The sequence below is a fragment of the Liolophura sinensis genome, chromosome 10 (assembly GCF_032854445.1).
Source record: "Liolophura sinensis isolate JHLJ2023 chromosome 10, CUHK_Ljap_v2, whole genome shotgun sequence".
Taxonomy (NCBI): Eukaryota; Metazoa; Mollusca; class Polyplacophora; order Chitonida; family Chitonidae; genus Liolophura; species Liolophura sinensis.
This window is the reverse complement of record NC_088304.1, coordinates 9,297,794-9,310,460: the sequence shown is the minus strand read 5'-3', so window position 1 is coordinate 9,310,460 and position 12,667 is coordinate 9,297,794. Positions and strand designations below refer to the sequence as shown.

At 40.7% G+C, this 12,667-nt stretch overlaps 1 protein-coding gene across 1 annotated transcript in view; it reads right to left on the bottom strand.

Moving 5' to 3' along the window:
* Nucleotides 1-3,834: 3,834 nt before the first annotated feature.
* Nucleotides 3,835-12,667, bottom strand: part of LOC135476531 (neurogenic locus notch homolog protein 1-like) — a 34,474-nt gene continuing 25,641 nt past the window's right edge. Inside the window, exons 11-16 of the mRNA XM_064756577.1 lie at nt 12,181-12,410; nt 11,098-11,485; nt 10,086-10,377; nt 9,531-9,828; nt 4,789-5,239; nt 3,835-4,538 (exon numbers count right to left, since the gene is read on the bottom strand). Coding sequence (XP_064612647.1) covers nt 5,099-5,239; nt 9,531-9,828; nt 10,086-10,377; nt 11,098-11,485; nt 12,181-12,410 — 1,349 coding nt within the window. The 3' untranslated portion in view covers nt 3,835-4,538; nt 4,789-5,098. The remainder of the gene's footprint in view (nt 4,539-4,788; nt 5,240-9,530; nt 9,829-10,085; nt 10,378-11,097; nt 11,486-12,180; nt 12,411-12,667) is intronic.

Below are 12,667 nucleotides of genomic sequence, written 5' to 3'. Positions count from 1 at the left end.
ATATTTCACTTATACAACGGTAGCCAGCATTATGGTGGGGGGAAACTGGGCAGAGCCCGGGGGGATAAGGAATCCCACACCCATCTGCAGATCGCTGCAGGCCTTCCCACGTACAACCTGAGTTGTAGCAAGCATGAGCTGGACTCACAGTGACCGCATGGGAAAGAGGCTCCAGAGTCCACTAATCAGTATATAACAGTGTCTATTTAGAATTTCAAACTTGCTCTTCTAACAACCTATTTAAACTCTGATTCACACAACTGTTTGTTGCCTTCAATAACATATCTGTTTGCATATCATTACAGATTATTCTAAAGTTTATAATGTATTTTAAATTAAAAATTAAAAAACATCAATAACAATTCCTATCATAGAAGTTTAAAAAAAAAAAAATTTCAATAACAGGCATGAAAATATCACTAACAAGTTTTCATCTATCACAGTTTAACTGACTACAGCATGCACTTCCACAACAGTGTAAATGAGGCAGACAGTGTAAAATGCGCCATTCCTGGACGGATTGTAAAATGTAACAGTCAACTGAAGTAAAAAATAGGCAACTAGAAGCAGTATAAAAGATATTTCTTGAAATTCTATCACAAAATTGCATGTGACTTTATCACCAGACTTACAGCTTTGCATAACATTACATATGCATACTTTTAGGCTGGATTTGTCAGCAAATTCAGTCTTAAAAGTAAAAAATAGTGAAACAAATGTATGCTGCATAACAGGCCTTTATCATTAAAAAAAAAAGAAAATAAAAATGTTGCATGAGAATAAATATATAGTTGGACGGATTTAAATTCATGCCCCCAAATAAAATACATGTAGGTGAATTAAATAAAAAATTACCATTCTGTGTAGAAAAGATGTGGAAGGAGATACAGCCATTGATCTGATCTTGGATTACATGAAAATATATTAACTATTTAATATATATATAATAAAAAAAAAAACATGACTTTCATTCACATGCGAATAAAGGTAAAAAAATATTACCGTTAGTACTGAAACAAACATTTTTCCAGTAGTATATCACTTCAAAGTCAATATAACTCCCTGACAAATGAGTAACTTAGTTGAAAAATTCAACAAAATTATACACTGTGACTAATTCCATTTCAGTAAAAAGATACGATTTAGTTTGAATCAGAGGTTGTTGAATGACAAGCTGATAATACAAGTACAGTACAGCTGCATCCTTGCCGAATATTCTCCATGGCCGGACCCTATGCGGACCTTGATGTACTCCCTACTGCCTTCCTGACGCGACCATACATCCCTGGTGGGCACATCATGGTACATGTATCCTTGCCGAATATTCTCCATGGCCAGACCCTGATGTACTCCCTACTGCCTTCCTCGCACGATCGTACGCCCATGGTGGGCACATCATGGTACATGTATCCCGGCCGAATATTCTCCATGGCCAGACCCTGATGTACTCCCTACTGCCTTCCTGACGCGACCATACATCCCTGGTGGGCACATCATGGTACATGTATCCTTGCCGAATATTCTCCATGGCCGGACCCTATGCGGACCCTGATGTACTCCCTACTGCCTTCCTCAGGCAATCGTACGCCCCTGGTGGGCACATCATGGTACATGTATCCTGGCCGAATATTCTCCATGGCCGGACCCTGATGTACTCCCTACTGCCTTCCTGACGCGACCATACATCCCTGGTGGGCACCTCATGGTACATGTATCCTAGCCAAATATTCCTTGTGGCCGGACCCTATGCGGACCCTGATGTACTCCCTACTGCCTTCCTCACGCGACCATACATCCCTGGTGGGCACCTCATGGTACATGTATCCTAGCCAAATATTCCTTGTGGCCGGACCCTATGCGGACCCTGATGTACTCCCTACTGCCTTCCTCACGCGATCGTACACCCCTGGTGGGCACCTCATAGTACATGTATCCTAGCCAAATATTCCTTGTGGCCGGACCCTATGCGGACCCTGATGTACTCCCTACTGCCTTCCTAGAGGTATCATCCTATTTCTGATCAAAAGTTGCCAGTGTTTAGGCTGTGTTTGTTACAAGCTTATTTATTGCAAATCCATCCTTTCATTTTTTCCTGCCAACAATTTCCCACAATATTCGGGTCTATGGCACTGGTGTTTGTAGCCTACTACTGCGGACTACTGTGCACAGATACACCGAGCATACATTTAACACATTGTAGATTTTAAACTTGCATGCTTGTACAGATTGGGAACATAGTTTTATTGTTCTAGAGTTTTCACACCAAGAACATACACATGTAGCAGTTGATGTTGATGTCTTAAAATCATGCATCGCGAAATGTTGTAAAATCATGCCTGAGTCGTCCTGTCACGATGGTACCATGATGGCCCCATGACACGCGAATCCTGATCGGAGTTTATGGCCATCATACCTGTACAATGGTGTTTGAGCTGATCAACATACACCGACCGTGGAGCCATGATGGGTGTAGGATATTTGGGTGAAATGCGGCTGTACTGTAACAAGCATGTAAACATGGCAGTAGACATACAAACCATCACGATTTATGAAGTGCTGCAACGGCTAAAATTTCTCAATCTGATCCTGTCCATTTTGCTGAATAATCACCACAAACCCCTCAAAAATGGCAAATCTCCTGAATATATCAGGACGCAAAATATTTGGTACAGTCTTACATTAAGTACTGAATAAGTACTTAACTCATTAGCCACATTTATAAGTCTCTGACATGTATGCTAACAAAAGCTATTCACATCAAAATATCTTTACTACTGTAATATTTAACCCTAGGACACCCTTGTTGCCGTTTCTTTAGTATTTATTGTACAGCAATCGGAATGTCACAATGACATATTTTCTCAGGATTATAAAAAAAACAGGATGCAAATATGAGTTGGCTCTCCAAAGAGAAACAAGGAGAACCAGTTTTCATCAGATTTAGAAAAAAATTAACACCTTAGATTTTAGAAGCTGAAACATGCTATACCATAGTTAGCACACTTGTTAATACTTGAATATACATGTACATACATATAAACTGTGGCACAATTAACCATAAGGATGACTATAACACTGACAAATGTTGAACAGATTAAAATGCTTTGGTCTTCACAAACAATGGTTATCAGAATTCTATGGGAAAAATCTCACCTCAGATTATCTTCTCACCCCTTCCATTTCTCATACCCTAATATAGGTCATGTGATGTGTGTCTAAACTCAGAGAGAACAAATGTCAGGAATGCCCCAACTGCCAATTGCTGCTAATTTCTGATTGAGGTTTACCAAGTGTAACAAACATTTATTAACATGTTAACGGGGGTTTTCGACAATATAATTATATGAGAAAGTTGATGCCAATGATATATATGAACTTACTTCAGTCAATATGAAATATCACAGTGGGAAAGCCTGGATAGAATAGTACATGTACCATGCACTGAAAAGTTGTACCAAAACATATATCATACATCTAGGCATACATGTACATTTATCCCGCATCAGACAAAATACTCTGCTTTTCGCTGGACAACAACGGTCATGTGGGGAATAGATATATTCTCGAATCCTGCTGACATGCTGAGTAGATTATCTCCCTTTGTTGGGTTGGGAATTCTGAAGCGATTCGCCTATGCATCAGTCTTCTGCATTGAATTGATGGGTCTTTGCAGGATAAATTCATTACATGGTTAATACTCAGTGATAGGATACGGAAATATATGGTGTCGGTAACCTTCATATTCAATATGAGGGTTACTGACACCATATATTTCCATATCCTATCGCTGAGTAACCATGTAACTAATAGTACACAGTGAATAACTATGTCTTGCAACATTTTTGTTCTAAACATTCCTTTGAGTAATGATGTACAGCACCCAATTTCACAAACTAATCTTGTTTGAGAAAGATATAAAAGATTAGTCTCTTCTATGCACGGACTTCAGAGACTGGGTTGCCAGACCATATTTGGAAGAAGCTAATTTTTTTTCTCTTGCTTAAACTTCAGCGTGTTTTGCGAAATAGGGGTTAGGACTTAGTGGCTCAGAAATGTATTAAGGTTCAACTGCACCTCATGTTAACATGATGGCAGGTTTAAAAGTAGTAAGTGATATCTGAAGATGATCAAATTGACTAATCAATGACCAGGCCTATTGATTACTGTTACCCTAATTCCTCAACCTTTTCACCTAGGAAACAGTAACTTTCAGTGCATTTTATACATGTTTATAATTTGACTTTGGAAACAAAACTACATTCGTTTGGGTAGGACACTTTCAGGGCTACACAAAAAGTGTAATTTTATCAGTCTACACAGAATAATGCCTTCTAAACATGCTGGAATAAACACCGTGCCATCATGTGAAAATGTTGAAGAATTAAAATTAGCCTATCAAGGAAGTGGGATTTGTCGTGCCCAACACTGCTAGTACAACAAAGCTATCACAACAGTCCTTGCACTCATTCCAGTGAATGGCAGTGAGGCGAATACTGGTGCCGAAATAATAGTTCTGAGGCAAGACTAACAAAAAGTATCTTGTTAACATGGTTACAGCTGTATCTTGTTAACATGGTTACAGCTGTATCTTGTCAACATGGTTACAGCTGTACCTTGTTAACATGGTTACAGCTGTACCTTGTTAACATGGTTACAGCTGTACCTTGTTAACATGGTTACAGCTGTATCTTGTTAACATGGTTACAGCTGTATCTTGTTAACATGGTTACAGCTGTATCTTGTTAACATGGTTACAGCTGTACCTTGTTAACATGGTTACAGCTGTACCTTGTTAACATGGTTACAGCTGTATCTTGTTAACATGGTTACAGCTGTATCTTGTTAACATGGTTATAGCTGTCAATTTGCTCTCAATCGGTCCATTACACATGTGCGAACAGAATTGATGCTGGTACCTGTATTAGCTCATACACTTCTCAGCCACCAACCCCTATTGTACACTTTTGCTCTACACTGAAACCTCATTCATGTACATGTGCCTGATCTCGTCAACCAATACAATAGCATGCGTGCCTCTGGAAGTGTTGCTCCTCCATCCCTCAAGGTCATCCCTCAATCAAAAACTTACAATTGACGTTCAGAAGTTGCCCGATTTGCTGGTTGGTGGGCGTGGCCTAGGTCTGCGATACGACCCATGGCTGGCTGAGCTGGCTGCGCTGCGTCCTCGTGGCAAAGGAGGCTTTCCGTTGGGTAATGACTGGCGAGATGATCTCCCTTCCTGTGAAAAAAAACAATCAAAATGGTCAAATGCTTACAATCACGTTCATTACATGGGGCATGTATTAGCATAACTGAAAAATAACTACATATACCATGGTAACAATACAGAGCAACATGTACAGTCAGTGCTGGCTGTCACAGTAGAGTTAACTCTTGTACACGTTCACCATTAAGTACTGTGTTTCACCTTTGAAGTGGTACATTTTGCTTGATTCATTCACCTTATAGTGTCACTGATTTGTGAAGTTTGATTAATTTCTTCATCAGAAAAGCTTAAAACTGTGTCACTTTGAGGCAAATGTGAGCATGCTTCTGAAAGTGCATTTTTAAACACACGTATCAAACTTTTGGTGAACTTAATGCTAGTAATAAATGTTTAATTTTATATAACTTCCCCTAGCCCTGAAGAGTTAAAGGATGAATTGACAGAATCTTAGCATTTAATGTGATGACTGAGAATCTTTCATCTCTGGTTTATTTTAATTTATTTGATTGGTGTTTTACGCCATACTCAAGAATATTTCACCTATACGACGAGGGCCAGCATTATGGTGGGAGGACAGCCGGTTGGAAACCCAAGGCCAATGGCAGGTTGCTGCAGACCTTCCAACATATGGCTGGAGAAGAAGCCAGGATGAGCTGGACATGAACTCACAGTGAACACATTGGTGAGAGGCTCCTGGGTCACTCTGGTTTATAGGTGTTGGAACTGGATTGACTGGAGTAAGGCACCATCTTTACTTACAAACATAATGCTGCAGCCAACACAGCAGAATCTGAGACTGTGACCATCAATAATACAAGAACCAGTTAGATGACAGAACATGTCAGAATTTTTAGGACATATTTCAAGATGTGACTGATAGTTTGGAATTCTGTTTCTTTCAGACCACAACATTTAAAAGAATAAATACTACATCATCCATGGTTGAAGAAAAAAATAGCATTCAACTTTGTACTGCAGGTAATACATGTACCCTAATTCCAAATGCACGAGAAACTTTCAATGGAATTTCTGCACATTCTTAGTTTGATTTTGGAGACAAAGGTACATTGGTTATATTGGCCAATTTCAGGACTTGGACAAAATATCATTTTATATGTCTACACAGAATAATGCCTTCAGAATATGCTTGAAAAAACATCTTTCAAACATGCAAAAAAGAATTACTACATATTAATATTTTTTGACATATTTAAGGGAAGAATAAGTCTGGAAATAGCTTGAAGCAGCCGGACAAGAACAGTGGGTGAGTGTTTGGGGTTTAACTTCATCATTAACAATTTTTCAGTCCTATCACGACAAAGCGTCCTTAGATTGCATGTAATGTTCCTCCTTATGTTGCAGGACGGATTTTCACAGCTCTTTTATCTAGTGCTGTTTCACTACGACAACTTACAGAGGGCAAGTAAGCTGCCCCACCTAAGCCATTATACCGATACGGGTCAACCAGTTGTTGCACTATTCCCTTAATGCTGCACAACAAGCAAGGAAGCTACACCTTCCTCTTTTAAGGTCTTAGGTGTGACCTGACCCAGGCTTGGTCCAGGATTAACCACCTCCTGCAGCAGACACTCTACCAGCTGTGCTATTCTGCAATTATGTCATGCAGCAACTTTAAAATTATTTCCAGGTTTGGTACAGATTCTCAACAACTGTTCATAACATATCTGGATCATACCCCAAATCCACATGTATTGTCAGTGAACCTGCACATTTACAAGGCGTATCACATTTTCTAGGTGTTTATGCTGGCTTCCACAAGCACGCACTGCCAAAGTGTCAGGAGACTGCTGTCAGCCAATCAAATACTCAAAGTTATTGTCAATCATTGTAAATCCTACAAGTTGTGGGCCCTTGATTATCTGATGCACACTTAAGACGACAGATGTCTCCTAACCTGGCGATTCTAAAGCAGAGTGTCATGCGTGTATTCTATGCCCGCTATTTCACTTCATATTGCACCCATGAATTCAACAAGATTATACAGTTTATATTTATTTATTTGATTGGTGTTCTACGCCTTACTCAAGAATACTACACTTATACGATCGCTGCCAGCATCATGGTGGGAGGAAACCATGTCAAAACACACAGTTCTCATCACCGGGTTTACATGGAATACCTTTATACTAAGCGGCATGCAATTCCAAGAACAGCTAACAACAAACCGAACAAACAAAACTACAGTAGCATCTCAACTAATGTACAATACAAACAACGATGTAACAAACAACAGCAGCGTTCAAGTCTGTAGATGGCACACTGATTAAAAAATAAATAAATGCAAATGTTACATACGGTACCGTATGGCATTTATGTTAAAGCCAGAGAAGATAACTTATCTTAACTGTTAGATGTCTGACTGTTGACCTACATCTTACAAGGTAAGGTTTACCTCTACACATACATACACAATCTTTGCCTTCTGGTGTTAACAGCAGAAAACATAAACATTATGCAAAAAGAACTTCTTAGACTATGAAAAGTGAATTGTAAAGATTTTTTTATAGAGAAATGGAAATTTGAAAATAGGTTTTGTATGGTGAGTATTTGGGACAAGTTCTTAGCATAATGGTAATCTGACACATTTTAGAGCAAAGTATGCTCTCAGTGAGGATGTGGTGTAGATGTCTTATAAATTTCTCGCTTTAGAGAGTACTTAATATGCACAAGTGAGTCAGATATCCATTATACATGTTATATGAAAGAGGGAGTTTTACCTCTGGCTTGGAGAGGTGTTTCTAAACAGGGATAATTTCTAGCTAATGAATATCGGAGAAATCTGGTCTAATGACTGGTAAATCTAGCTACCTACAAGCAAGCCGACAAAAACATGCTGTGACAAAACAAACGATGTACTTACTGCAGTTATTAGACAGAATTGACTTTAATCTAAGGAAAGGAAAGGTGAGGTGTATCAGATGGTTACAGGGTTACAGCACCAAATTCGTAACAAATCTCCCACATGTAGGTTAATACGTTAATATATCTATATCCCCATCATCAGTATTCTAGTACGATACAGATGCTAGTATTTCCATTAGCTCAACCTTAAAACACATGTGTAGATTTGTCATAACAAAACACCGTAACTGATAACACATAGTTTGTTAGGCTACATACAGGTGTCATCTACAGTATAACAAGTCTGAAACAATTTTTATTTCTAATTCTAGAAGCTCTTACAACACAACTGATCAGATTAAAAAAAAAAAATGTATCAAGAGTTGTGTTAGTCTTGTCTAGAGACCATAATTCCAGATTCTGAACATGAGTCAGAACTGAACCATCACAGGCATCAATCAGACATAAACACAAACACAGCCTAATTGCTTCACATATAACTAATTGGGCAGCCTTGTGATAAGCCAATGGTCTGATGGCACTGTTCCAACTGCAGCACCTCTCCTAGCTTAAGTAGGCACACCGTTCCGCCTGTGCTTAAGGAGGAATAATAGTGGATTCAAGCTTAGAAAATGTTGAAAGAAAGTTTAAAAAATGTCAAAACAGCTCAAAGTGCCATCTGCCATGTATAATGCTTGAACCTCTGGCAATGTATGTTCTGCATTTGAAACATGAACAGCTGACAACCAAGTCCCACTGACTTTAATAGTGTATCCTTACATTTGCAGCCCCCCTCCCCACAAAAAGTTTACACAGCTTGGTTACAATTAAAAGAATTTTGGCTTTGAGATATTGAGATGTATACACCCCATATGACTGGAATCAGTGTATGCTAAATATATGGACGGCTTTGTAAAGACCAGTGAAATTAAATTAAACACATCAAAGTCACGATGACTTTATATGGTCATCATCATGTAGATCCGAGTAAGGCCTGTACAGGTCATGGCTAAATGTAAACAAGCCAATAGGTGTTACCTCTTGATTGAAAGTGTTTAATTGGTGTTTACTAAAAACAATGTTTCACTTAAATGATGACAACCAGCATTATGGTAGGAGAGACCCAGGCAGAATCCAGGGGAAACCCACAACCATCCACAGGTTGCAAGCAGACCTTCCCACGTACGACCAGAGTTTAAGTCAACACAAGTTGGACTTGAACTTTCAGCGACTGCATTGGTTAGATCCTCCTACCTCATTGTGCTGTGCTAGCACACTAACCTACTTGTTTTTATAACAGAATAGCACTTTCAATAATCAGTGCACCTGATCACTATCCGCCATGGTCCTATTTACAATAAACAATATCATCCTACTTTTGTAACCCTGCTATGCAATTTCAACAAAACATCTCAATGCCAAAATGTTACAAGAAGCCTACCTGAGGGACTGACTGTGAGAGTGGGTGGGTGTGGCCTGATTGGCCTCGGAATGCCTGGGGAGGTGGGATAAGAGGTCCCACCCCTTCCTCATCTTCCTCTAGTATCATATTGTTGTTATTATAGGGCTCTGAATGCTCCGGTACCTCCATGCTTTCTTCAGTTTCCCTAGGTGGCTGAGGTCGGAGATCACGCGGGCGGGCTGACCTCTCACGAGGCGGGACATTACGTATAGGGTAGGCGTGGCCACTGACCATAGGTGGAGCCTCCTCATCATGTTGGCTGGGGTCATCAGAGTAACTGGAAACAATTGGGATTGAATGAATATCTTACCGACTCAAACCTACATTTTACACATTTATTTATTCGATTGGTGTTTTACTCAAGAATATTTCACTTATACGACGACGGCCAGCATTATGGTGGGAGGAAACCAAGGAGAGCCCGAGGGAAACCCAAGACATGCAAATTTTGGTCTAAAGATTGATGTCAGCTTACATGAATTTCATACCAGAGGATCCTTTACATGTACACCTACATGTGCTTGTATACCTTACCTCTGCTCATGCCTCTGGGGTGTCAGCTTGGAGGGCTGAGGTGGGGGTGGGGGAGCTGACGGGTTCCTTGCCCTTGCAGCAGGGACAGTAGGTGGAGGGTTAAACTGCAGACCGTAGCCTGAGGGGGGAGGGGGTGGTGGTAATCCTTCCAGAGATGCCCCAGAGCTCACAACCTCTCGGCGCTTCTTCTTCTTCTTCTTGCGCGCTGTTCTGCCATCGAGGGGCGGAGGTTTAGGGGCATTACGGAGAGGGGTCAACATTGGGGGTGGGATCTTTTTCCCCTCCAGGATGCCTACAACATGACCAACAAGCCACAAGTGCTAAGATGGTTCTCTCAGACTAAGGTGATAACACAACAGAATACTAGACATAGCAACACATTTTTGTGGACATCTAAATCAAGTAACAATCATTATTATAAGATTTTATTTATTTATTTATTTGATTGGTGTTTCACGCCGTACTCAAGAATATTTCACTTATACCATAGCAGCCAGCATTATGGTGGGAGGACACCCACGATCATCCGTAAGTTGCTGCCAGACCATCCCACGCACGGCAAGGCTATTATAATAAGATGAACATATTTCCTCTTGTATTTGGAGATTTTGATTCTTTCCTCTGTATTTTTTGTAAATACTGTTCTGGTATTAAATAATGTCCAAAATAAATAGGTTTTTATAATACAATACATAATTATACATGTGTACAATAGAAATGATCAAAAAATGTATTTTTAAAGAATAAATACTCGACAAACTTGACCCCTAAAGTATAAGTTTAGATGTGATTTCTGCGACCTTGATGCTACAAGTAAGAGCTGTGTGAATTAAAACACAACCTGTTCAGATAACAGTATTCCTCTAATATGTCAAAACACCCACTACTTCTGTAGCTGAGTTTGTTGAAGAATATTTTGGGCATTAATGCTTTTCTGTCTATTATTTAACGCTTGTTGTATGTACATGTAAATTGCTTTTACAGACTGTGCAGTCATGGTGCATTAGCTTACCTGGTGGTTGTTGCGGTTTGGGTGGAGGTGGGGACAGCCGGCTATGAGGCTCGGACGGGGACTGTCCGCCAGACCCAGGGCGACCTCCAGACCCAGGGCGATCCTTCTCTGTGAGGCTGGATCCAGACCCTGGCCGCGTGGGCGAGTCCGTCCTTATTCCAGGGGCAGGTGGGTGAGGGGCAACCCCTGGGGGCGCTGGGGCTGTCATGAGGGATGGGCTGCTGTGAGAGGCACCAAATCTTCCCAGCGGGGGTCGGGAAAGGGGAGTCAGTCCAGGCCGTTGTGGTGGGGTAGGGATGAGAGGGTGGGGCGGAGACTCATGCATGATTTCTCCTCCCCCATTCTGCTGACTAAAATCCTGAGCGGCTCCTAAGTTATACTGTGGCTGCTGCAATGATAACAAGAAGAAGATAACCCAACCAGACATATTCAGCTGAATTCAGATACATCCTCAAGGTAGCCATGCACATCACTTATTTAAGAAATATTGTCCCAACATGATCTGTGATTCTCAATTACCATTGACTGATTACACAGCTTAAGATGTTGACATACTATTGTCAGAGCTGTAGGCCACTCCCACATAAGGTATACAAATCACATCGGGGGTTTAAATAACTGAAACCCTGAGCTGCTGAATTACTGCGCAGGAATAAGCATGACGAGTTCAGCGGACGTCATTTTTCTTTGTGACGCTGCATTTCGTGGCACGCCATGGGGACGTCATGTCACCACATCAGCGCTATCTGCTGTCAACATTGCTTGCATGATTTTCAACATCTGAGCCTTATTTGAGTGCAAGAAGGGCTGTCTATTGGACAAATATTGTAGGGACAAAATCATTATCTGCATGCTGAGAAGGGAATATGGGGGACGTAAACCATGGGTGTGAAATTTTAACCCTCTACCTGCTGATCAGGAAAATTTTATGGAAACTTCTGCCGATTTTTCCTTTACTGAACTCCAGTTATAAGAGTCAACTAGTGTTATCTTCTTTATCATTTTAATATTTCTCCCTGGTTTCCCTTGGGACTGAAGTAGCACATCTTTAGTAAGATCATTGTTACAATTATAATCACTTACCAAGGGCCCTGTGTAGGATGTTGACCCTGACAGGCTGTTCCTTAGCCCTGGAGGTGTGGGCACAAATGGGGGCTGGGGCTGGGGTACAGACCGGTTGACAGCACCTGCTCGGCGACGCTGAAGCATCGGCCGGGGAGGGTCGTTGTCATTGTCGTTGTCATCGTCGATATCGGACACATCCATTCCCCCACCCATCACCTCTTCTACCTCCTCCTCGCCACCATACATACCTATGGTCAAACAGTAGGTGGGTGGGTGGGTTATGGTGGGGGAGTTATAACGTAATTCAAATGACATACCAACGTCAAAAAGTAACAACAATTTTTTTTAGCCCTTTCACAAGTTGTTTATTCAAGCTTTTCTGATGGCATTATTTTATGAAAACTAAATAACTTGCCAAACAAGATTTATTTAACCGGTGTTGAACATCGCACGAATTTTTAGCTTATTCCACAAATGACTATTACAGTTGTGACAGACGTCTTCT